Source organism: Hemiscyllium ocellatum, chromosome 10 (genome assembly GCF_020745735.1).
Source record: "Hemiscyllium ocellatum isolate sHemOce1 chromosome 10, sHemOce1.pat.X.cur, whole genome shotgun sequence".
Taxonomy (NCBI): domain Eukaryota; kingdom Metazoa; phylum Chordata; class Chondrichthyes; order Orectolobiformes; family Hemiscylliidae; genus Hemiscyllium; species Hemiscyllium ocellatum.
This window is the reverse complement of record NC_083410.1, coordinates 33,903,045-33,930,566: the sequence shown is the minus strand read 5'-3', so window position 1 is coordinate 33,930,566 and position 27,522 is coordinate 33,903,045. Positions and strand designations below refer to the sequence as shown.

The window sequence follows — 27,522 nt, the reverse complement described above, 5'->3', positions numbered from 1 at the left end:
AAGGCAGGGACCACATGGTGTGTGTGTGTGTGTGTGTGTGTGTGTGTGTGTGTGTGAAAGAAACCTACACTGCTGTCTGACAAAGGGACCTAAGGGGCAACGTTTTCATGCAAAGTATGGTGCGGTTAAGGAATGCGGTGTCAGAGGAAGTGGTGGATGGTGTAAATTATAACATTTAAAAGGTATCTAAATGGATATATGAATAGGGAGGGTTTAGAGGGATATGGGTCAGGTGCTGCCAAATGGGACTAGATTAATTTAGGATATCTGGTCGGCATGGATGTGTTGGACTGAAGGGTTTCTTTCCATGCTGTACATCTCCATGCTGTTTGATTTCGTGTATCGCTGAACATCGGAGTGCATCTGGGGAAATTAACAAACAGTCAAATTCACAACTAATCTTGGAGGAACTGTTGGGCGAAGTTCACAGCACAGAATCAGATAAGTTAATTGTTGTTTTAGTCTGTCCAAGAGAAAGGCTGCAGTAGTGAGTATAGTGGATTCTTTCTTGATTATATGTTTTTGGAGAGAAGTCTCTTGATTAAACTTAAAATATAATCTATTGCTATTAATTTAAGCTGGTGCAGTGTTTGTAGAGGAATAAGACGGTGTTATTTTCTGGGTCTGTAGATTGTGAAGGAGCAAAAATGGCCTTTGCAGTGATATGTACTTCTTGTCAGATGTGGGAGTTTAAAGAGAGTTTAAGGGTTACTGCAGATTATATCTGCCATAAATGCTGTTGGATTCACATCCAATGTGGATCGAGTGGATCGGTTGGATAGACAGATAGAAGCAATGAGGAATTTGCAACAGCTACAGTATGTGATGGATGGCAGTTATAGGAAGCGGGGGGAAAGTCTCAGATACAGTCACATACATGGGCTAACTCCAGGAAGGGTAAGAGAGGTAGGCAGCCAGTGCAGGAGTCTTTTGTGGATATACCCATTTCAAACAGGTATGCTGTTTTAGAAAATTAGGGGGTGATGGATTCTTAGCGGAACATAGCACAAAAAAAGCTACATTTCTGGTATTGAGACTGGCTCTAATGCAATGAAAGATATGCCGGCTTTCAACAGATCAATTGTGTTAGGAGATTCTGTAGTCAGAGGTACAGACAGACGTTTCTGTGGCCAGCACAGAAAAAGCAGAATGGTGCGTTGTTTCCCTGGTCAAGGATGTCTCAGAGAGGGTGCAGAATGTTCTCACGGGGGAGAGGAGCCAGCAGGAGGTCACTGTCCACATTGGAACCAATGATATAGGAAAGAAAAAGGTTAAGATTCTGAAGGGAGATTACAGAGAGTTAGGCAGAAATTTAAAAAGGAGGTCCTCAAGGGTAGTAATACCTGGATTACTCCCGGTGCTACGAGCTAGTGAGGGCAAGAATAAAAGGATAGAGCAGATGAATGCATGGCTGAGGAGCTGGTGTATGGGAGAAGGATTCACATTTTTGGACCATTGGAATCTCTTTTGGGGTAGAAGTGACCTGTACAAGAAGGACGGATTGCATCTAAATTGGAAGGGGACTAATATACTGGCAGGGAGATTTGCTAGAACTGCTTGGGAGGATTTAAACTAATAAGGTGTGTGTGTGTGTGTGTGTGTGTGTGACCCAGGGAGACAGTGAGGAAAGAGATCAATCTGAGATGGGCACAGCTAAGAACAGAAGTGAGTCAAACAGTCAGGGCAGGCAGGGACAAGGTAGGACTAATAAATTAAATTGCATTTATTTCAATGCAAGGGGGCTAACAGGGAAGGCAGATGAACTCAGGGCATGTTAAGGAACATGGGACTGGGATATCATAGCAATTACAGAAACATGGCTCAGGGATGTGCAGGACTCACAGCTTAATGTTCCAGGATATAAATGCTACAGGAAGGATAGAAAGGGAGGCAAGAGAGGAGGGGGAGCGGCATTTTTGATAAGGGATAACATTACAGCAGTGCTGAGGGAGGATATTCCCAGAAATACATCCAGGGAAGTTATTTGGGTGGAACTGAGAAATAAGAAAGGGATGATCATCTTATTGGGATTGTATTATAGATCCCCCCAATAGTCAGAGGGAAATTGAAAAACAAACTTGTAAGGAGATCTCAGCTATCTGTAAGAATAATAAGGTAGTTATGGTAGGGGATATTAACTTTCCAAACATCGACTGAGACTGCCATAGTGTTAAAGTTTAGAAGGAGAGGAATTTCTTAAGTGTATACAAGACAATTTTCTGACTCAGTATGTGGATGCACCTACTAGAAAAGGTGCAAAACTTGACCTACTCTTGGGAAATAAGGCAGGGCAGGTGACTGAGGTGTCAGTGGGGAAGTACTTTGGGGCCAGCGACCATAATTCTATTAGTTTTAAAATAGTGATGGAAAAGGATAGACCAGATCTAAAAGTTGAAGTTCCAAATTGGAGAAAGACCAATTTTGACGGTATTAGGCAAGAAATTTCAAAAGCTGTTTGGAGGCAGATGCTCACATGTAAAGGGACGGCTAGAAAATGGGAAGCCTTCAGAAACGAGATAACAAGAATCCAGAGAAAGTATATTACTGTCAGCGTGAAAGGGAAAGCTGATCGGTATAGGGAATGCTGGATGGCTAAAGAAATTGAGGGTTTGGTTAAGAAAAAGAAGGAAGCATATGTCAGATATAGACAGGATAGATCGAGCGAGTCCTTAGAAGCGTATAAAGGAAGTAGGAGTATACTTAAGAGGGAAATCAGGAGGGCGAAAAGGGGACACGAGATAGCTTTGGCAAATAGAATTAAGGAGAATCCAAAGGGTTTTTACAACTACATTAAGGACAAAAGGGTAACTAGGGAGAGAATAGGGCCACTCAAAGATTAGCAAGGCGGCCTTTGTGTGGAGCCGCAGAAAATGGGAGAGATACTAAATAAGTATTTTGCATCAGTATTCACTGTGGAAAAGGATATGGAAGATATAGACTGTAGGGAAATACATGGTGACATCTTGCAAAATGTCCATATTACAGAGGGGGAAGTGCTGGATGTCTTGAAATGCATAAAGGTGGATAAATCCCCAGGACCTGATCAGGTGTACCATAGAACTCTGTGGGAAGCTTGAGAAGTTATTGCTGGGCCTCCTGTTAAGATTTTTTATCAAGGATAGTCACTGGTAAGGTGCTGGTAGACTGGAGGTTGGCTAACGTGGTGCCATTGTTTAAAAAGGTGGTAAGGACAGGCCAGGGAACTATAGACCAGTGAGCCTGATGTCGGTGGTGGGCAAGTTGTTGGAGGGAATCCTGAGGGACAGGAAAGGCAAGGACTGATTCGGGATAGTCAACATGGCTTTGTGCGTCGGAAATCATGTCTCACAAACTGGATTGAGATTTTGACGAAGTAACAAAGAAGATTGATGAGGGCAGAGCAGTAGATGTGATGTATACGGACTTCAGTAAGGCGTTTGACAAGGTTCCCCATGGGAGACTGATTAGCCAGGTTAGATCTCATGGAATACAGAGCAAACTAGTCATTTGGATACATAACTGGCTCAAAGATAGAAGACAGAGGGTGGTGGTGAAGGGTTGTTTTTCAGACTGGAGGACTGTGACCAGTGAAGTGCCACAAGGATCGATGCTGGGTCCTCTTTTTTTTATCATTTACATAAATGATTTTATCATTTACATAAATGATTTGGATGCTAGCATAAGAGGTACAGTTAGTAAGTTTGCAGATGACACCAAAATTGGAGGTTAGTGGACAGTGAAGAGGGTTACCTCAGATTACAACAGGATCTGGACCAAATGGGCCAATGGGCTGAGAAGTGGCAGATGGAGTTTAATTCAGATAAATGTGACGTGCTGCATTTTGGGAAAGCAAATCTTAGCAGGACTTATACACTTTATGGTAAGGTCCTAGGGAGTGTTGCTGAACAAAGACACCTTGGAGTGCAGGTTCATAGCTACTTGAAAGTGGAGTCGCAGGTAGATAGGATGGTGAAGAAGGCGTTTGATATGCTTTACTTTATTGGTCAGAGTATTGAGTACAGGAGTTGTGAGGTCATGATGCGGCTGTACAGGACATTGGTTAGGCCACTGTTGGAATATTGCATGCAATTCTGGTCTCCTTCCTATCGGAAAGGTGTTTTGGAACTTGAAAGGTTTCAGAAAAGATTTACAAGGATGTTGCCAGGGTTGGAGGATCTGAGCTACAGGGAGAGGCTGAACAGGCTGGGGCTGATTTCCCTGGAGCGTTGGAGGCTGAGGGGTGACCTTATAGAGGTTTACAAAATTATGAGGGGCATGGATAGGATAAAAAGACAAAGTCTTTTCCCTGGAATCGGGGAATCCAGAACTGAGGGTATAGGTTTAGAGTGAGAGGGGAAAGATATAAAAGAAACTTAAGGGGCAACTTTTTCACGCAGAGGGTGTACGTGTATGGAGTGAGCTACCAGAGGATGTGGTGGAGGCTGGTATAATTGCAACATTTAAGAGGCATTTGGATGGGTATATGAATAGGAAGGGTTTGGAAGGATATGGGCCAGGTGCTGGCAAGTGGGACTAGATTGGGTTGGGATATCTGGTCGGCATGGACGGGTTGGACCGAAGGGTCTGTTTCCATGCTGTACATCTCTATGACTCTATGACTCCTGAGTTTCCGGAAGATTTTTGTTCAGTCCAGTTTCATGATTACTGCAGCCGTCTTTATTGGTCTGTCTGTTTTAAACAAACCACTAAAAGTATAGATATTTATATATGGTAATATAAGCTTTAGAATTGATTCTTACTCCTTTCATGGCAATAAAAAATTATAGGAATATGTCTCACATAGAAATGAACAAAGACTGGATCTAGGTTATCTCCTATGACTTTTATTATTCATTATTCCACCGATGTTTGGAGAAAAATGTAAGAGGAGCTTCATCAAGTGCACTCAAGCTGTCAGTCTAAAAATTGTAGCAAGAAACTAATTTGACATCTAAAGGTAAAGATATTGAACAGTTGGTGAACAGTTGAGAAATGATACAATCAAAATTCCTTCTATTCCGTAGTCAAACACAGTAAAGCCATGGGAATGAGTACATATTGATATCGAGTGGAAAGGAATAAGTACTTTGTTTCAGTTGACAGCTGCAGAAAACAGTGAAATGTTGAGCAATACCGGGTCGTTCACCTTGCGAGTTAGTATTTATAACTTACTCCTCACACAGGGCTTAGTTTGCTTAAGCCTGCTGTCAAAAGCAAAGAAAAAGAAATGCAAGACAAAATGAAGATGAATCATGATAGACCAGGTTTGAAACTCAGAGAGAAATCAAAGTTAATGTTTCTAGGGAAGGGTCACCAGACCTGAAATGTTAACTCTGATTTCTTTGCACAGATGCTGAGCTTTTCCAGTAACCTCTGTTTTTGTTTCCAATTTACAGTATCCACAGTTCTTTCGGTATTTATGAAACTTAGAGAGTTTAGTATTGGTTAAAAAGCCTTGGCAAAAGATGAGAAACCTGTCACTTCAAATTGTAAGTTAGTTATATATAAACTGGATTTTGTTCATTCCCTTTGTGCATGCTGGTGTATGGACTAAATCTAATTCTGGTGCATTTCTTGACTGAGGAAATCAGATGAGAAAATATTTGATTAAGTAAGTTACGATAGACACCTCTACCTGTATAGCATACCATTCCTGATTTTCAGGTCACAAGCAACACAAAAAATTTGTTTGTTTTATCTGTAATCACAATTTGTGCTCATTAATTTAAATTAACAATCCAAATAATTTCCAATGATGGCATCATTACAATAGTCAGTCATATGCGAACCCATCAAAAAAGGTGCTCAGAGCTATTCAGTTAAAGAGCCCAAGGGCAAGTCCTGAAACAGCTGAAAATGTGTTGCTGGTCAAAGCACAGCAGGCCAGGCAGCAACTCAGGAATAGAGAATTCGACGTTTCGAGGATTCCTGATGAAGGGCTTATGCTCGAAACGTCGAATTCTCTATTCCTGAGATGCTGCCTGGCCTGCTGTGCTTTGACCAGCAACACATTTTCAGCTGTGATCTCCAGCATCTGCAGACCTCATTTTTTACTCAAGTCCTGAAACAGTCTTGCTTTTATTTATTCACTTACATCAGAGTTGCCAACCCTTTGATTATACAGCATGAGAAATGCATTTTATGCGTCTCCAACACTCACTGATCCCTGCCCATTTTAATGTGCCTTGTAATGAGTTCCATCTCCTTTGTTCTGTGCACATGAAATGATTCTACATGTACGTAGATGCAATAGAGTGCAAGGCTCTATAATTTGTTTGTTGATACCCAATTCATTTTGCAGCTTTGCATAGTTTCTCAAGCATCATATTCTGCTCAAACTTCTGCTCCATGTTTATTCTTCTGATCCAAATATACATGACTCACAGAGGTCACAACAAGTGCAGGGGAAAATATTTTTATACCTACTTGCCATTTTGACAAATAGAGGTATCTTTTGAACTAAAAATTGAAAAACTCATTGAAAATTATAGAAAAGTTGACACATAAGGCGGAAATAATTTTGTCACTTGAGATATCCCTCGTGATATTGCCAAGAACTGCAGCACTTACAGATGTCAGTTTTTGGGAAGTCTCTGATTTCTTTACATTTGAAGTATTCAGTTTGCCCAGGACACCAGGGAGTGATGAAAAGTACATCTCACAGTGTATCTGAAACTGATCTTTAAATCGTATGGGTGCCCAAGCTACACAAAGTTTCTTTACTTTATATAGAAGTCAACATACTAACTTTCGCCTTGGAAAATATAATTACTTAACTAGAAGCAAAACACATCCAAGTGACTTGCACATAATCATATGACAAATGATTGCAATTTTCCATTACAATATATTGTTCAGGATGAATGGCATGGCTCAATAATGTAAAAGAAACCCATGAAGCGTAATGTTGAATCTGAGAGGGTCACCTTATGTTCTGTACAAATGAATTGCTCATATTTTTTCTCAATAAATCATTTATATTAAATTTTATTTACAGACGAGGACAATTATCTCACCTAACATTATTTTATCACTGATGACGCCCTCTTAATGAAAGCAATTTTCATCCTGGTATTTCCAGGCTGTTACTGTTCGCATTTGCAGTATATACTCACTGTGCACTATTACTTAAAGCAGATCATAAACATGGTGATAAATTCAACTCAGTTTCCGCAAGTCATACAGGACCCTAATCAGATGGGCCAATGGGCTGAGGAGTGGCAGATGAAGTTTAATTTAGATAAATGCGAGGTGCTGCATTTTGGAAAAGCAAATCAAAGCAGGACTTATATACTTAGTAGTAAGGTTCTCGGGACTGTTGCTGAACAAAGAGACCTTGGAAAGTAGGATCACAGTTCCATGAAAGTAGAGTCACAGGTACATAGGATAGTGAAGAAGGTGTTTGGTATGCTTTCCTTTATTGGTCAGAGTATTGAGTACAGGAGTTGAGAGGTCTTGTTGTGATTGTACAGAACATTGGTTAGGCCACTTTTGGAATATTGTGTGCAATTCTGGTCTCATTCCTATCAGAAGGATATTGTGAAACTTGAAATGGTTCAGGAAAGATTTACAAGGATGTTGCCAGGGTTGGACAATTTGAGCTATTGGGAGAGGCTGAATAGCTGGTGCTGTTTTCCCTGGAGCATCTGAGGCTGAGGGGTGACTTTATAGAGGTTTATAAAATCAAGAGGGGCATGGAGAGGATAAATAGACAAAGTCTTTTCACTGGGGTATGGATTCCAGAACTAGAGGGCATTAGTTTAAGGTGAGAGGGAAAAGATATAAATGGGACCTAAGGGGCGACCATTTCATGCAGAAGATGGTGCGTGTATGGAATGCGCTGCCAGAGGAAGTATGGAGGCTGGTACAATTTCAGCATTTAAAAGGCATCTGGGTGGTTATATGGTTAGGAAGGCTTTAGAGGGATATGGGCCAAGTGCTGGAAATGGGATTAGATTAGGTTAGGATATCTGGTCAGCATGGGTGAGTTGGACTGAAGGGTCTGTCTCCGTGCTGTAATTCTCTATGACTCTATATCAGAGCAAGTAACAGGAATGGTAACTACTGAAGGACTTTCCCTAGTCTAAGGGAATATCATCTGAATATCCCTGACAACCTCTCGCTGTAATCAGTCTGTCCCCTGCCCACCAATGTAGAAAGCTTTACTTCCTGTATACACGGTGAAAAAATCATCCAAAATGTTTTATGAAGGTGGGCAGGGGCTCACGATGCCTGCATCCAGCACCACGATGTTCTGGTGAGAAGCAACTTGCTGGAGACAAGGAATTTCCTTCACAGACCTTGCTGATGATTCAATAAATTTTGTCAGAGATCAGATATAAAAATATCCATGACTCAACTGAGCAGTCATTTGGTGTTTTTTAAATAAGAATTTGGATTCCTGGACCTGTGTGAGAGACAGGGAAGGTGGGGGGTATCCTGTAGTACTGCTTTGAGAGACTGTCAAGGTCCAAGATAGTCTGCCATCTCCTGCACAATATTGCCAGGTCATGAGAGTCACAGCAACTAACAGACAGAGAGAATCTTCAGCCACTTGAATAGGGTTGAAACAGATTAACCAGGGGACACAGGGTTACCCATGAACTGAGAGCCATTTCAGAAAATATTTAAGATTCAACCACATTGCTGTGAGTCTGACATCACATATAGGCTACACCAGGTAAGAAAGGTAGATTTCCTTCCCTAAAGGACATTAGTGAACCAGATGGATTTTGACAACAATGGAAGATACAATACCAAGACATGCTTTGAACCCCAGATTTACTAATTGAATTTAAATAGCACCAGCTACCAGGGTGAGATTTGAACCCATCTCCCCAGAGCATGAACCTAAGCTTCAGCATTGCTAATCTACACGACATGACTATCTCCCCCAGGGGGATCTTGAAAATTAGCCCACAGCTGCATGCCAGTAACTCACGTAACATTGCTTTTCCTAAACTGCTCTACCATGTCCTCACCATTTCCTGCTCAGAACTAATCCATCCCACACCCTAGCAAAGAGCTTCCATCACTCTATCATCCATTCATTTTGACTTGCTTTATCAGATTCACAGCTCCTTTAAAAATGTTCATGAGATTAGAACATAGAACATAGAACAATACAGCACAGAACAGGCCCTTTGGCCCACGATGTTGTGCCGAACATCTATCCTAGATTAAGCACCCATCCATGTACCTATCCAATTGCCGCTTAAAGGTCGCCAATGATTCTGACTTTACCATTCCCACGGGCAGCGCATTCCATGCCCCCACCACTCTGGGTAAAGAACCCACCCAGATTAGATAAGAAATAAATAGTTTTACACTTAACTCATATTCATAAATGCAAACCCAGTGCATACAGTCAATGTCTCTTCACATCGCTCTTTAATGCCATGCTACTCCACTGGCTTGAGCACATAACACACAAGGCTGCTAAGAAATTGAAGTATAGCATTCACTTCATTGCAGTGTGGCATGGCTAATGTTACCCCTGCAGCACCACCTGACTCAATACTTTCCAAAATTAGAGAATTGAGTAGCTCCGTCTGTCTCAAGTAGTTAGCAACAGAATTACCAAATACTTTAAGGTACCATAAACAGCTAACATAATCCATAATGATCACAGTCTTCCCCTTCTATCCATGCTAACATATTGCACTGAAAGAACTTGAGTTAGAATGAACAGGAGGGTCCATCTTCAAAAATGCTTTAAGGATATAACAGAGAAAACATAGTCTACCCTCATGGACCACGTCCATAAAAAACAGCATTGCAAAAGCTGTACTGTTGAGTTGATGTTTACGGCTGTATTGCCTTGCAAGGAAACATTATTGTAGAACATGTGCTTTCAGGGTAACGAATGATATTCTAAAAGGAAAAATCAAAATAATTCTCTGAGCAAATCAGAGATTTTCTGAAGTTCTATATCAGTGCTGCAATTGCCAGCTTGAAAAGTTTCTACAAATGTCGTGAATGGCACTAGTGAGCCTGCAACAGATCAGTATCTGGTAGACCTGTAGGAACAGTTGAAGCTGGTAACAGTGGGTGTATGAGAGCAGATTAAAAATCAGATTATCTTCAATCAGGTATTTCTGTTTTTCTCTCAATTACCTGCGCCCTCTTGTTTGACTTATTTTCAAGAAAGGTGACAGAGATAAACCAGGGAACTATAGACCAGTGAGTCTTGCAAAAGTGGCAGGTAGACTATTTAAGAAAATTCTGTAGGGAGCGAATTAATCTCTACTTGGAGGAGCAAAGTTTAATCAGGGATAGTCAGCATGGCTTTGTCAGAGGCAAGTCATGCCTAACAAATCTGGTTGAATTTTCAAGCAAGTGACCAGTTGTCAGTTGAGGATAGTGCAATTGATGTAGTGTATTTGGATTTCAGCAAAGTCTTTGACAAGGTCTCACCTGATGGCATATGATAAAGAAAGTAGTTGCGCATGAGATCCAGGATAACTTGGTAAGTTGGATCCAAAATTAGTTTCATAGCAAGAGACAGAGCATTGTGTAGAAGGCTGCTTGTGTGACTGGAGGCTGGTGTCCAGAGGCATGCCACAGAGACCAGTGTTGGCTCCCTTACTGTTCATGAGGAGGTACAGATGAGAATGTGGAGGGATGATAATTAAGTCTGTGAATGGCACCAAGATTGGCTGGGTGGTTAACAGTGAGATAGTAGTCCTTAGGTTACTGGAAGAAACAGTTAGTCAGATGGGCGAATCAGCGGCAAATGGAATTTAACCCCAGGACAGTAAGTGTGAGGAAATATACTTTGGAAGAAGCAACAAGATAAGGAAGTTCTCCATGAATGGTGGGACACTATGAAGCTCAGAGGAATGAGGCATCCTGGAGTGCTATTCCACAGATCCTTGAAGGTGGCAGGTCAGGGTAATGGGGTCCTTAAGAAGGCATGTTGTCTTTATCAGTTGAGGCATAGATTACAAGGCAAGGGAAGTTATGGAGAGCTGCATAAAACTTTGGTTAGGTCACAGCTAGAATGCTATGTGCAGTTCTGATTGGAAGGTTGTGGTTGCACTAGAGGAGGCACAGAGGAGATTCACCAAGATGTTACCTGGTATGGAGCGCTTTAGCTTTGATGAGAGATTGGATAAGCTCAGCTTGATTGCTTTGGAACAGAGAAGGTTAAAGGGAGACCTGATATAGATTTATAAGATAATGAGGGGCATGGACAGGGTGAATTGAAAGCAGCAGTTTTCCTTGGTTGAAGTGTTAGTAACAAGGGGACACAATTTTATGATGAATAGTATGAAGTTTAGAGGGGAGGTGAGGAACTGGTTTTTCATCCAGAGGGTGTTGGAAATCTGAAATGCACTACCTGGGAGGAAGCAGGTAACCTCACAAAATTTAAGAAGTATGTGAGTGAACACTTGAACTGTCATAACATCCAAGGCAATGGGCCTTGTGCTGAAAAGTGGGACAAGAATAGATTTAAAGTAGTTTTGTAGGTTCACGCTTATTGGGCAAACAGCCTCTTCTGTACTGCAGGATTCTTTGATTCTATAAGTATGTTCATGCCCTGTCACAGGGATTGTTCCATGCAGTGCCTCTTGTACTCACCAAACATCAATAGTAGTAAGTCAGGTAGACAGATAAGTAGACTTTACGTGCATCATAACCAAGTTAGATCCTGTCTTCTGTCAATGCACACACATGCAGGGCTCAATGGGCCACCAGCAAAAACCCTGGAATGACTTTTAGCTAGGGACGTGGAGGGTACTTGCAACTCACTGCTATCTGAGTCAAAATGAATTAAAATAGCACAGATCCCCAAATAAAACTCAGTATTTTCCTGATTTGACGTAGACAGTTGTTCCTAAGACGAATTAGACAGTACTTACCTTTATGCCGAAAATACTCCTCATACAATCATAATGCGTTAGTTTTTTGGAACAGCGGTGTATTTCCATCTGTACATATTGTGGTGAATGAAGCGTTATTCCATAAACACATACCTTTGTCTGGAAGCAGCAAAATAGTTGGGTCAGGTAAGGGTGCTTTCTTGCTAATGCCAGTATCCTTTTCTCAGTCATTGTGCAGTCCACGTCATCATCCTGGAGAATTACATCTTTCTTTAGCACCTTTACAGCGTAGACTTCATCTGTACCTTTTAGCTCAGCCAGCATGACCTACAATGTACAAACAAAAGCAGTGGCATGAGTACTCTATTACAAGAACTGGGCCCAGAGACTTAGAATCCAAGGGAGAGCTTTCCTGGCCCCAGAAAGACTGTAGCGGGAGCAGGGAGAATGTGATTGGAAAATACCGGGGAGCCTCATCAGAATGGCTTCCCAACACATTCCAGCAGTTGGGAACATTTCCCCGCATTGGACTGGGGTGTAGATTGGTTTCCCATTCCATGGAGGTGCATAGCAAATGTAAATACTTAAGGCCCAATTGGGAATGACCTTTCAGACTCACAGGCATCTTGCCATAGGGGGAGCAAGACAAGCCGGAAGCTCCAATGCCCCAATAGCACAGCCTCAGGACGGGACGGCCACCCATGTGGACACAAAACTCCTCCCCAGAGGGCATTCCTCTCCATTACCAAGGATATTCAGCACTGCCTGTCCTATGCTGTTAATTTAATTTTAGCAAGTCCCGGCTTGCCCCAAAAAGTCCACCTCTGAGGATACCTAAACCATGTCGTCTTCGGGAATATTGTTACAAGCAAGTGTAGGCTTGAGACCTCCAGTTCGTCCTGACATTGCAGCCCCAAAACTGATGGGAAATCTCACTCCCAGTGTTCCATTCATAATGCCATCAAACATTTTCAGAATGTTGGGTAGGTAGATACAATGAGGATATTTTGTTCTACATGACTATCGTAGATCGTGACGTTGGAGAGGACATGAAACACAGTTTCTCCCTGGGTAAGGCTCCCATTTCTCTGAAAGTACAAGACTCATTTATTAAAACTAATCTGGGCTCTGGGTGGCAGAAGTTCATTTCATGCTGCTTTCTGCAGAACATACTAGAAGCTTTAGTCCTGAAGTGCATTAGGCAATGTCATTAAGTTACAAGCATGCTTCAAATGCCAATCAGACTGCCAGAGGAGACTCAGTGATTGCACAAAGAAAACATTGGGTTTGCTGCCTTCCTGTTAAGGGCACTCCGGTAGATGCTGGGGGTGGACTGACTGGGGAGAGTGAGTGAGTAACCAAGAGAAGATTGATGGCTGCCATTTGCTTCTCTAGGCTCCACATTCAGATGAGCCACACAGTGAGTTTTAATAAGATGTCAACATCTAGAATACTAACTTATCTCTTCTCTCCACGGTTGTTCACTGATCTGATGAGTGTTTTCAGCATTTTCTGCTTTTATTATGAATAGCTAAAGATTGTCTTAAACAAGAACAAAAAACATAGGAAATAGGAAGAGGAGTAGACCATTTTGCCCTTTGAAGTGGTTCCACCATTCAACAAGATCATGGCTGATCTCCCGCCTTAATTCCCCCTATCCTTTATTTCATTTAATCCCCAAAGTCTACCACCCTCTGTCTTGAAGATATTCACTGACTGAGCATTCACAGCTCTGTGGAATAGAGAATTTCAAGGAATCACATTCTTAATATCTCTGTTCCGAATGATTCACATCTTGTTCTGAGGCTGCAATGCACGTCCTAGATTCCTCAGTCATTTGGTGCCTACCCTAACAAGCCCTTTTAAGAATGGTATTCATTTGAATTAGAGCTCCTCTCATTCTTCCAAACTCCAAGAATACAGGCCCAATCTATCCATCTCTCCTCACCCCAGAAACCCTTCAAAGTGAACAACGTTTTCAATCCTTCCTGGCAAAAGCATGTCCTTCCTTTGGTCAGCAGGTAAAATTTGCACACTGGCCTCACTAGTGACCTGCATAACTGCAAAGTTAAAAATCACATGACATCAGGTTATAGTCCAACAGGTTAATTTGGAAGCAACTTGTGGGGTAGGATCATAAGACACAGAATTTATAGCAAAAATCATAGTGTCAATGCAGTGTGTTCAATCTATTGTATCAGTTGGATATAACCTGTTGTTGTGATTTTTAACTTTGTCTACCCCAGTCCAACACCGGCACCTCCACATCATGGATATTTGCAGTAAGACTTCCTTATTCTCATCCTTCAATCCTTTGTAATAAAAACAAACATATTGTCTGTCTTCCTAATTGTTAGCCTGTATCTACATATTCACTTTCTGCAATTCATGTAGGTTTCCCAAATCCTTCTGAATAATGTAAGAATTTCCTTGTCCTTCACCATTCAAAACTTATTCTGATTACTGATTTAGTGAGGATGAAGTTTTTAAAATTTATTTTGTGAGTAATTACTAATTCAGAATTGAATGTCAAAAATTATAAATTGTAAATTATATGTGAAAACAATTATTATGTGCTGTAACATAGTCTGAGATAAAAATAAATTCCTGGTATTTCCAGCTGGACTTCTCTCTGGCAGAGATGACCTGACCTACTGTACACAGAAGATGGATGAAGCAGAGAAAAGCACTGCAATACTGACAGCTGCAGTAAAAGTTTATTTGGTATTTGTTTTTTTTGTTTGTTTACTGCTGGATTGAATGGTGGGGGGGGGGGAGGGGGACGCGGGGAGGGGGAACGAGAATCATTTTAAGAACACTGCTTTCCCTCACTGACCACGTAATCCTTTCCTCACCCAAACTCCCATCCAGTGAACCCCTGCTCTCCCAAACTGACAGGAATCCCGACTCTCCTGGTCTGACGGAGATCCCGACTCCATCGAGAGTGTGGTGCTGGAAAAGCACAGCAGGTCAGGCAGCATCCGAGGAGCAGGAGATTTCTGATGAGAGGCTCTTGCCCGAAACATCGACTCTCCTGGTCCTTGGATACTGCCTGACCTGCTGTGCTTTTCCAGCACCCCACTCTCGACTCTAATCTCCAGCATCTGCCATCCTCACTTTCTCCTAGGAAATCCCCACGCCTGACACTCCTAAATGGGATGTGATCACTATCAGTGATGGGGGAGGTGGGGGTATTGGGGGGGAGTGGGGGTTTGGGAGGGGGGGGGGGGGAATGAAAAGGGTGCTTGACAGTGATTGGTTGGATTATTGAATATAAAATACAGAGTGGTGTTTGTCTGTGTGTGTGTGTGTGTGTGTGTGTGTGTGTGTGTGTGTGTGTGTGTGGACAGCTACCTCATGAGGAAACCCACATAGACACAGGGAGAATGTGCAAACTCCACACAGACAGTCGCTTGAGGGTGGAATCAAATTCAGGTGTCTGCTACTGTGAGGCAGTAGTGCGAACCATTGAGCCACTATGCCTACCACTTTTGACATAGAGTTCTTATAGTTTTCTTTCATGAATATACCTTGAGAATAATGTAACTTGGATAAATACAGAAGGGAAACTTAACATTCATACCACAGAATGTCTCCTTGATGTGTATGACATTTAAACAAATACTGTGATTCCCTACAGCGCAACACTCACCTTGCCAAAGCTGCCTTTCCCTAATACTTTAATGAAGGAGAAGTCTTCTAAATTATAATGCTTGTTCTGGAACTGTTTCAGCTCTCCATTTTCCCCATTTTCACCAGGTGTTAGCACTTGTGTATCTGCTCCTGCTCCTTTGTGTTCATCTCCTCTATTATCAAATGAAAGCGCCTTTCTAATGTTGTTTTCAAGTTCTTTCAGCTCTGAGGGAACAAAATGGACATTTGAAGTAGGACTTAACTTTGTGTTATCCAAATAAATTTTGACTTGTTACCAAAACACCAGCTCTTTATAATTTGATCTCTTCCACTGCAGCCCTCAAACCTTAGATACACACCACTCTAAACATGAGAAAGCAACATACATTTATAATGCACCATTGAGATACAAGGGAGAAACTAGAAGTTCTTTATCCTCTAATGAAGCATTTTTCTTACATAATGAAGGCATGAAGCTTACTGCTGCACTCCAGGGAATACCACTGCGATTGGCTGTGATGTGGGTGAGAGGTACCGGTGATTGTTTGAGAATCATAGTGCTAGATAATATGCCACTCCTCTACCAACCCCACTCCAGCAGAAGGTCTGCGGACTAAAGGGCTGGGGAGGGGCGCCCTTGTAAAATACCATTGGTGCTGTGCCTGCTGTCTACAAACCTGCTCCTTGCCCAAAACAACTTTACCATAGGTTGGGGAGAGCAATTAATACCCATTTAATGGTTTCATCCCAATGGAGGGTTTTAATCCACGTCAGGATGGGCCTACCCCAAGCATGCAGGACAGTTGCTTTCTCGCCTCAAGGCGGCACTGGGACAATGGGGAGGCACCTCCTGTGTCCATCAGAGACACTGTTCCTGTAAGATCTAGCTCTCAGCCTGCACAATCTGTCACAATCCCCGGGGCTTTTCAGCTTGGTTCTGACAAGTTCACAACTTCGACTCCATTCCCAGCACTAGGGTAGCTTGCCCTCCTCTCAGCCTCACTGCAGCACCGACACCACCTCCTCCTCCTCCGGCCACTGACTGGCCAGCCACTCTGAGACAGGACGCCCTGATGCTGAGTGGTTGAGAACCAATCATCCATTACATAGCAGCAGGACAATGTCTCACGTAACGCTGGGCTTCCCTGACATTTTTACGAGATGAACTAGGACAACAGTGTTCCATTAAATTCAATTCATAGTATTTTACCATTCAGAAGGAGGTTATTTAGCCCATTTAAGCTGTGCAGAATAACCAATTTAGCTTTTTTCTCTTTCTTTTTCCTGTCCTTTTCTGGATCACTTCTGGTACAAATATACATACCTTTCTCTTCTTTAATATATTTCAAATTCTGGTTTTACACTACGTGTGCAAAAATGTATGGTTAATTTTTTTTTGTTAATTGCCTTAATTTGTGGCTCTACTGTTTTTGACATGCAGGGCAATGGGAATCAGATCTTTACTATTTACAATATTAAAACTCTGGACTGGATTTGAACTTCCCAAGTTGGGTGTGCTGCACCATCTCCTCAGGTGCTGGCAGAAATTCCCAACATCTTCAGGCCACTGTCCAGTAATATGTAACATGCATAGGAACTGAAAACAGCAGCCTGCTCGCCGCTCTGAAAACATTAATTAACAAGTCATTGTTAGCAATTCAACCATGTGCAGGTGATCATTGCCTGCTGCATTTTGTGGGTGTTGGATGTTTTAAAGACTTAGAGTCCTTTATATCAGCCATAATGTAGAGGCTGAAAGACCATTGAACAGACCTGCCTCATAGGCTATGATTGAATGTACTAGCAGATTCTTGTAGGAAAAGTGGTGCATTTTTATAAATTATCTTTTTAAAAATATGTTACGTCTTCATTGAATAATAAAGACTGCTTCTGAGAGCAGGGAGCCTTTACAATTCAAGCTACAACCATGGCACCAACCCTTTGTTATACGATGCCCCAATATCAGATACTGAGTATATTATGGTTTCTAAACACAGGCAAAAGAAATTATCCCTGATAATAACTGCAAGGTTGGAAGGGAGCAAAGGGAAACATTTGTGATCAGGAAGCACCTATAATCCTTCCCACCAGATAGCCATTAATAGGCCATCTCATAGGCTTGACTGGACACAAGGAGATGGCAGGGATGGGAGCTGGAGCAGGTGGACTATGAATTTTCATTCTGCCTCCCTCATCTCATCAAGAAATGTAACATCCAGCCCTTAACTTTGAATCCCGTTGTCAAATCTTCTGAGAGAGAGCCTAAAGGGGCCTAAGGTCTCTCGTCTCCAGGTTAATGCATCTCACGTATTGCCCCAATCAGCAGCCGATAGCTAAGATCAGGTACATACTGTAGGGATTGGCCAATTGGGTATTTACATCTTACATGATGGCAGATAACATTGATGTACAACTCTGACATTGTAATGACTTGCACCAGCTCCTTTCCCAAACCTTCTTGAATGGGCATGTCAGCTCATTACATTGGAAATGCTGTGATCATGTGAAAGTCGCTGCCTCCATCCCCTATAAATGCGAGAAACTAGAGGCACTTCTTGGTCTTATATGGCAGAGGAAAACCACTTCCTGTTGTAACTAGCATAGTTTCTTGCCATTAATAAGATACAGTTTAATGTACGTTAGCAGCTAGTTGCAGGTTACATTGTTGCTGATTCTGAAGAGGACCAGATATTAGGTTTTACTCTGTTCACATCTAAAACTGTGGTCTTTATGGCATCATTACAGTTCATGGTGTGTATGGTATTCCTCAGGATTAACATTGCCTGGACACATTTACAGCACAACAATCACTACAAGATCAAGATTCTTGAACGTCCCATCTAAATGGAAGGTATAAGTATCTTCATCACATGGACTGTTGCAGTTCAAGAAGGACCTTTTGAAGAGGCAAATTAGGATGGACAATAAACACTGGCCTTGTCAGCAGCCCCCACTTCCCAAGAGTGAATACTCAAACAAACAGATATGTTGAAAGACTTGTGTTATGGTGCAATGCTTCTGGAGCCTTGTCCAACACATACACATTCTCAGAAGGGAATATAACATGCAAATATGAGGGCCATTACATCCTGATCCAAGTGAATTAGACATCCTGAACCAGAAACTGAAATTGTTGGAGAAACTCAGCGGGTCTGGCAGCATCTTTGGGAAGAAAGCAGAATTAATGACTTGAAGTGTTAACTCTGCTTTCTGTCCGCGGATGCTGACAGACCTGCTGAGTTTCTCCAGCAATTTCTATTTCTGTTTCCGATCTTCAGCAACCACAGTTATTTGTTTTGTTTTAGTTTGAATTAGACATCTTGTTTCATCCCTCCTGTTCCTGGCCCAGTGGCACTGAGCTAAACTGTAGAACCCATCATTAATATAAAAAGTTAACTCTCTGCAGATTCGGAACTGAATATGGGAACAGCATTATATCGGACAATACATCCACTTATTGAGTGATGGGGGAATTCAAGGAGATGCATTGCATGGCTTCATGAACAATCCAAACATAATCATTGATGAGCAAATTAGAAACCCTCAAGTTCCAAAAATAAGCAGAATATTCTTTATTTCAGATACATCAAACATATACTGAACTAGTCACAGTTCTTGGTAACTGAGTTCTTTGTTAGCCACATACAGTTACTTTGGAGGAGTCTCTTTATGTTTAAACAGCAGTGAGCTGTCTAAGTTTCAGCTGAAGGAGTGTGGTCAGTTCTCAGGTCAGCAACTGAAGAAAACACAGCTTCTGTCTGTGTTTACGCAAAGTGTAGGTCACCAAAGTCTTTCCTTATGGGGAGGAGAGAGAGAAAATAAAAGCACCTCTTGTCTTTGACTGCTTTACTCACTAGACCATGGCAATGCCTAAAAATATTGGGATAGTTTCCATTCTGAAAACGATGAACAATCCAATCTGCATTGTGGAATTGGGCCATTCGAGTCCATACCACCTCTCTGAACAGCCAAATAAAATAAAAGCCAACCCCCTAATCTATAACACTGCAATTCCCACAGCTAATTCACCTAGCCTGCACATTATGGGCAATTTATCACAGCCAATCCACTAATCTGCACATCATTCAAATGTGGGAGGAAACTCATGCATGCAGAACCGCAGAGAATGTGCAAATTCCACACAGATAGACAGTTGTGGAGGGTGGGATTGAACCCAGGTCCCTAGCACTGTGAGGCAGCACTGCTAATCACTGAGCTACCATGTCAACGATGCTAATGATTCCACAATAAAGTGGAAGAAATGGCATGGGGAGAGGAGGGGAAGCTGAACAATAATGGTTCGACAATTTGCTGATCGTACCCTGATCACATGGGGATGTTGGTGCTGATTTCGATCTGTCTTCTTCTGATGGTGCCGCTCCAGGGATCGATTGCTGTGGATCCTGACCTGTGTTCAACTGAAGAGAGAAGAAAGCCATTTAACAAACATTCTGCTTATACCATGTTCGAACACTGCTCCAGCAGCACTCCACATAGTGAAGACACAGTTCGCTTATATTTGATAAAGTTGCTACAAAATAATTTTGAGATTGTTTCATTGTAAATGACATGTATATTCAATCTATTTCACTATATTCATCAAAAGCCTGAAATGCAAAGCAGAGCAGGCTGACCAATGGTTTCATTGCCTCACAGAGTAAATCACATCTTCACTGTTGTTGTAACTTAATTTCTGGGTGTGTTAAAAGGTTCCAAAGAGCTTTGTATATGTTGCATAACTGCCTGAAATGGTCTTAGTTTTGTATCTTGAAATGAAGAACACTGCATATTTGCACAATTCATTTGTATCCTAAATGAATGATAATTGAAAATAAACAGGGAGCTAAATGAAATAGCTCTGATTGTGCAAATAATGAGTGGCTAGCAAATGCCTAAAGGCAAATCTCAGAGCAGGAATTGTGGCAACTGGTGAAGGGGTGCAGGCAAATGCTAGTAATCTGGGAAGCTTTTTGCTCCTCCTGGCTTCACCGGTGGAATTGCACAAAAGTGACATTCTGTTCGTGTCTGCCACCTATCCCACTTGTTGCAGAACAAGTTCTGTCAGGGTCAAAAGCAGGCATTAGCCACACGTTTATCGATGTAAGGAGCCTATCACTGAGAAGGCTGAAGCATGACTGAGCCCAGCACAGGTCCTTGAAGTTAGGCCTTGCTTCATTTGCAAAATGCCTGCAAAACAAGAATAAGGTAATTCAAAGTTAAAAATCATACAACACCAGGTTATAGTCCAACCGGTTTATTTGGAAGCACTAGCTTTCAAGGTGCTGCCTCTTCATCAGGTGGTTGTGGAACATGACCATACGACACAGAATTTATAGCAAAAGGATTACAGTGTCATTGAGTTGGAATGATATATGTAATTCTGGGACTTAGATATTAAAGAACCAAACCACCATAACCCATTCTAAAAGATGAAAGACTTAATCCAAATTTGTTTAAGAACTATAACCTGGTGAGATGCGATTTTTAGCTAAAGTTGTTTAATATATCATTGCAACTCCATGACATGCTGACCCTTTTGCTATAAATCCTGTGTAGTATGGTCATGTTCCACAACCACCTTGTACAGCAGCGCTCAAAAGCAAGTGCTTCCAAATAAACCTGTTGCACTAATACCTGGTGTAGTGTGATTTTTATCTTTGTCCAGTGCAGTCCAACACCAGCTCCTCCAAATCAAGGAGATTCAAGCTCCACTCAAAGGGAATCCTATCTGCCAGCATTGTTTGGCATCAATAATCAACTTATGGAGATGGGGTTACTTGTAAAATTGCATTGTGCCATTCAAGTCTTTCATAGGCCGGGAAAAATTACAGCATCCTGCCATTTTGAGGTCACAAGAGAAACGTACAAATTATCTAATGATCAAGTAAATTTGTTGTTTCTTCAGCTCCCAGTGGAGCTTACTGATCTTGAGCTCATGCCAATGAACAATAAACTTTGACTACTGATGTTTTTGAAACTTTTCCTGTATCTCAATGGAACTCTTGCTAACTCTGGCAAGAATTGTCCAGAGGTTTACCAGCAGCACATAGCAGATGCTCCAGCCCAGCCCAGAAATCTTGCCACACACTTCCCTTCACCTTGGATGGAACAAGCCGAAGCTGTGCTGAGGACCTTTTAGTTCACTGTTTCTGTCCTGACCTTGTTTAGAGGTGCAAGTCCAGATTTTAACAGAATTAACTCAGGAAAGAATCTCTCCTGAATATTGACCTTGGCTGATTTAGGTGGCAGGAGGCCATTGCAGGGCACCCAATGGAAAGGCCTGTGGCAATCAGGTAGGAGTAATCTATGGTTGTCTGGGTAGTGGTGATAGTGGCGGGGGAGGGAAGACACTTGAACTCAATGCCCATAGTGCATGCAAATAGTCACTTAGAATCCCTACAGTGTGGAAATATGCCCTTCAACTTGACACCAAACCTCTAAAGAGTACCCCACCCAAACCCAGTTACTCTGCACTTACCCCTGATTAACGTACCTAACCTACACATCCCTGAACACAACAGGCAATTCAGCATGGCCAATTCACCTAATGTGCACATCTATGGACTGTGGGAGGAAACATATGCAGATATGGAGAGAACATACAAACTCCACACAGACAGTCACCTGATGCAGGAATCGAACCTGAGTCCCAGGCTCAGTGAGGCAGCAGTGCTAACCACTGAGCCACCGTGCTGTCCCAGCACTGCTAACCACCAAGTCACACTCTCACATTCATCAAGACTGCTCTGGTGTTTATGTTTCTATCCTACGATTTCTGCCCAATACCAACCTTCCAGCTGATGTACAATGCCAGTCCCGCATTGGCGATGTAATGGCTGATTAGCTCTTAATAATGCAGAACCTGCTTGCAAACAGGCAACATGGAGATACTAAGGAAAATGAAGGTCTATCAAGGGGTCACTTAAATGAAAGAATCATTTACTTGATATCATGTTCAGGATAATAATGGTTGTTGAACTCAAAGACCACACACAAGGGAGGAAGGAGAAGAATTGGAGATCTGCCAGAAAAGCATGAAACATGATTTTATTTTGCGACATTTGCTTTGTTAATGCTTAAGGCATTGGATAAGTATGCTACTAGCTTCACTGTGAAATTGTACTGGACAAGAATGAGCTTCAGACACACAGTTAAGTTTATTGAATGTGAGATTGAAATTGCTCTTGCTGTCATTAAGTATGTATAAATCTCAATCTTGTTCTGCTAACAAATTTTCTTTGTAACATTTTTAAATCCGACCCTTGTTCCATTTCCATCCTTTATGAATGGTCACACTACAATCAACAGAAGTACAAAAGAAGTTTTAAGAAATTACCATTAATATTAATTTATTTATCATACGAAGTTCTGCTGACAATATGAGATTTTGTTTCCATCTATTTCAGTGAAGGTAGATACAAAGACAATTGGCCGTCATTCAAAAGGTTATAAGATTGGCAGCAATGGAGCAAAACAAAACAGGACAAGGAGCAGAGCTGAATGGTTTAAGGGAGATCCGAAATACATTCTGTCTCAAGGCCATGGGAAAATAGCGATCATACAAAACAACAGGAAAAAAAAATCACTTAAAGCTGTGGTTTTTAACTCCGTTAACTCTTTGTGTACTGGAGGAAGAAAATTTCTTCCGTACCCACCATTCTTCTTTATTTGCAGTTTCACCATTCGCACAGGCCCAGTTTTAGGTCCAGTTCTCAGTCTAAGGTGTTGCTACCTCAGCAGGAGTGAAGGCTGGTGAAAAGTGGTGATCTGCACTGATGGTCCCTGCAGCAGCAATGCTGTGCTGCTTTTTCTGTCTTCCCACGTTGGCCTCTCTAGACTCGACTACAAGAATATAATTCTAAATAATTTTTAAACCAAATGAAAGGAAGCTTCTTTATCCACAGTAGTTTGTCTTTTGTTCGAGTGCTGTAACTTCCAGTAGCCAATGAGAAAGACTGATACACTCTCTGTCTCATGGTAAACTGCGAAACAATTTCTCAAACTGATTTTTCAAACGACCAAGAGAGCAATATTCAACGGTTACGCCCTTCAGATTATTTTCCAGAAAATGAAGGAGTTCCATCCATGAGAGCTTCATTAATGGCAGGTGAAGGAAGACGAGTTTCAGAATGAAGGCATTACGAACAGCAACTAGTGACTGGGAAAGAGTACTGGGGTCCTTTATTTTGTAGTTGGGAAGAACGCTCCCCAAAGAGGACACAACTGTAGCTATTCACTCCAAAGCATAGCAGTACAGTACCTGCATGCCTCTTTTATGCATTTGGGATTCAAAGGCAAGTATTTCTCACTTGCAGAGAACTTAATTGGGAATTGGCACCTAATTCTGGTGACTTTGCCTATTAAAGAGTATTCCTGGGATGCATATACTTGCAAAAGAACATAGAACATTACATAATGTTAGGTGCGTTAGTCAGAAGGAAATGGATCTGGGTGGGTTACTCTTCGGCAGGTCAGTGTGGACTTGTTGGGCCGAAGGGCCTGTTTCCACACTGTAGGGAATCTAATCTAATCCTGTCAACCAGGGTGGCAACTCTCAGGGATCTCTGCACATAGACACCAAGATCTCTCTGTTCATCCACACTACCAAGAACCTTTCCATTAACCCAATGCTCTGACAAGACACAGACTGACTGAGGGCAGAAGGCTAGATCGTAATGGGAATGCATAAGGTGGCTGGCCAAGTGTGGTAGCCTGTATTGGAAAGGAAGGCAGGCTGAATGGGGAAAGGGAATGGTGGAAAGACCAGGATGGTCATCTGTAGGCAACCAATTCAACAGATGCTCCTGGCTTGCAGAGAATAAACTTCTGGCTGGGTGCCCTTTGAATATAGTGTCAGGACCTTCAACCCTGTAAGTTCACAGAGGCTGGAGTGGGGTCTGGGCAATGACCTCCTGCCTGCTCTGCTCTGGCAATAAGATTTGCCCCACTCCTCATGTACACATACAAAACGAGCTGCAAAATGTGTAACTGCATGAGAAATGCTAACAGCTATGGGACAGCAAGATTCCAACCCAAGTGTGGAAAGGGGAAATGGCTCTCTCACACTGATTAATGGTTCAATAAGAGAAGCCAGGAAAAGATGTGCAATCACCATCCCCAGCCTCCCCCTCCCACCAAACCATATTGCCTCCGACTGCACCTCAACCATGTAGGGTAGCACCACCCCAGAGGAAATCAGGTAGATCAGCAGAGATCAGTGATCAAATCTGGACGATTTTTTAGATATTTGTGATATCTACTTTATAACTGTTTTTGATGTTTTGATGAACTTGATCTCAGTCATACAAAGTATTGTAATGTGACAGTGCATTATTCCTCATTCAGTCACACATTCAAGGTGCATAGTTTTCACTTTTAATATTCTACCTTTTTCTTCCGTTGGCCACTGTTGGTGATCTTATCTGGAGTAACACCGAGATCTGCCAGCACTTTAGCTATGCCTCGAGCATCAACTCCGCAGTTTGGTGCCACATTGGTTTCACAACGTCTGTGGACATTCATCTTGCACACTACATAAGGGATGGAAACATTTCATTAATAAATGTGGGATTTGTCTGGCTTTGAAGCAACAATTTTGTTTCAAACCAAAAGCAAAAATGAAAGCTGGAACAGAATTGGTACTTTGAAGATGACACCCATCATTTTGATAGAGACAATTCAATATTTATTCAGCAAATGAACAGAAATGAAATGGTTATCAGTGACCTTCCCCAAGAAAGAAGGAGCCAAGTAAATAGCATAAATTACTAAATCCCACCACAATCCACATCCAGAGGATCATCAGCGTCATTTTCGCCACCTCCAGCAAGTTGCCACCACCAGGCACATATTCCCCTCTCCTCTCTTGTTCAACTTTCACAGGGACCGTTCTCTCTGGGACACCCTGGTCCACTCTTCCTTCAATCCCAATACCCCCTACAACCCCATGGCACCTTCCTCAGTATCCAAGGGTCAAATATACTTTCCAGGTGAAGCAACACCTTACCTGCATTTTTCACAAGCTGCATTCGCTGCTCACAATATGGTCTTCTCTACATTGGAGAAACAAAGCATAGACTGGGTGACCACTTCACAGAACACCTACATTCTGCCTGCTTTATGTAGTTCCGTGGCCAACATCTCTGTCTCAGGCTTGCTGCAGTGCTGCAATGAAGCTCAGCGAAAGCTGGAAGAACAACACCTCACTTTCTGCTTGGGTACCCTGCAGCTCCCCAGACTCAATATTAAGTTCAATAACTTTAGGTCTTAAACTCTCCCATGTCCTAGCTCTCACCCCACACACAAGGCCTTGTTATCACATAGTCTGCTATTACGTACTACACGTTATCTCAGGAATGTGACTTAGAGTCAGAGAGTCATAGAGATGTACAGCATGGAAACTGACCCTTCGGTCCAACCCGTCCTTGCCGACCAGATATCCCAACCCAATCTAGTCCCACCTGCTAACACCCAGCCCATATCCCTCCAAACCTTTCCCATTCATAAACCCATCCACCCTGCGTGTGCAAACGTTGCCCCTTAGGTCTCTTTTATATCTTTCCCCTCTCACCCTAAACCTATGCCCTCTACTTCTGGACTCCCCAACCCCAGGGAAAAGACTTTGCCTATTTACCCTATCCATGCCCCTCATAATTTTGTAAACCTCTATAAGATCACCCCTCAGCCTCCGACGCTCCAGGGAAAACAGCCCAGCCTGTTCAGCCTCTGTTGTGGTTCTGCTCGCCGAGCTGGAAGTTTTTGCTGCAAACGTTTCGTTCCCTGGCTAGGGAACATCATCAGTGCTGTTGGAGCCTCGTGTGAAGCGCTGCTTTGATGTTTCTTCCAGTATTTATATTGGTTTGTTCTTGCCGCTTCCGGGTGTCAGTTTCAGCTGCAGTGATTTGTATGTTCAGCCTCTCCCTGTAGCTCAGATCCTCCAACCCTGGCAACATCCTTGCAAATCTTTTCTGAATCCTTTCAAATTTCACAACATCTTTCTGATAGGAAGGAGACCAGAATTGGATGCAATATTCCAACAGTGGTCTAACCAATGTCCTGTACTGCCGCAACATGACCTCCCTATTCCGGTACTCAATAATCTGACCAACAAAAGAAAGCATACCAAACACCTTCTTCACTATCCTATCTACCTGCGACTCCACTTTCAAGGAGCTATGAACCTGCACTCCAAGGTCTCTTTGTTCAGCAACACTCCCTAGGACCTTACCATTAAGTGTATAAGTCCTGCTAAGATTTGCTTTCCCAAAATGCAGCACCTCGCATTTATCTGAATTAAACTCCATCTGCCACTTCTCTGCCCATTGGCCCATCTGGTCCAGATCCTGTTGTAATCTGAGGTAACCCTCTTTGCTGTCCACTACACCTCCAATTTTGGTGTCATCTGCAAACTTACTAACTGTACCTCTTATGCTCGCATCCAAGTCGTTTATGTAAATGACAAAAAGTAGAGAACCCAGCACCAATCATTGTGGCACTCCACTGGTCACAGACCTCCAGTTTGAAAAACAACCTTCCACCACCACCCTCTTCTACCTTTGAGCCAGTTCTGTATCCAAATGGCTAGTTCTCCCTGTATTCAGTGAGATCTAACCTTGCTAACCAGTCTCCCATTGGGAACCTTGTTAAATGTGTTACTGAAGTCCATATAGATCACATCTATCGCTCTGCCCTCATAATCCTCTTTGGTACTTCTTCAAAAAACTCAATCAAGTTTGTGAGACATGATTTCCCACGCACAAAGCCATGTTGACTGTCCATAATCAGTCCTTGCCTTTCCAAATACATGAATATCCTTGAAAGAAGTTCTGGGATTTACATATTAATGAATCGAAACCTGCAACACAGTTTAAAATATGAAAAACTTAACAGCAATCTAGGCTTGTGTTTGTCCACTCCAGTCCAACACCGGCTCCTCCACATCGTTAAATGCTACCCATTGATTGTCACTAACAGTCTCCATTAACTATTTACCCTCCATTTAGCTATTCACCCTCCTAGCCATATCGCTATCGACTAATTTGTCTGTCCAACTTTTCTCTCTTTTTGGGCTCTATCCTCACCTAAT

General features: G+C 42.2%; 1 protein-coding gene across 2 annotated transcripts in view; it reads right to left on the bottom strand.

Moving 5' to 3' along the window:
* LOC132819714 (protein kinase C epsilon type) overlaps positions 1-27,522 on the bottom strand; it is a 586,475-nt gene that overhangs the window by 172,026 nt on the left and 386,927 nt on the right. For both annotated transcript variants that reach the window (XM_060831385.1, XM_060831386.1), the window contains 4 exons: positions 24,825-24,967; positions 19,759-19,855; positions 15,457-15,662; positions 11,958-12,131 (listed from right to left, as the gene is read on the bottom strand). In XM_060831385.1, the coding sequence (XP_060687368.1) occupies positions 11,958-12,131; positions 15,457-15,662; positions 19,759-19,855; positions 24,825-24,967 (620 nt within the window). The remainder of the gene's footprint in view (positions 1-11,957; positions 12,132-15,456; positions 15,663-19,758; positions 19,856-24,824; positions 24,968-27,522) is intronic.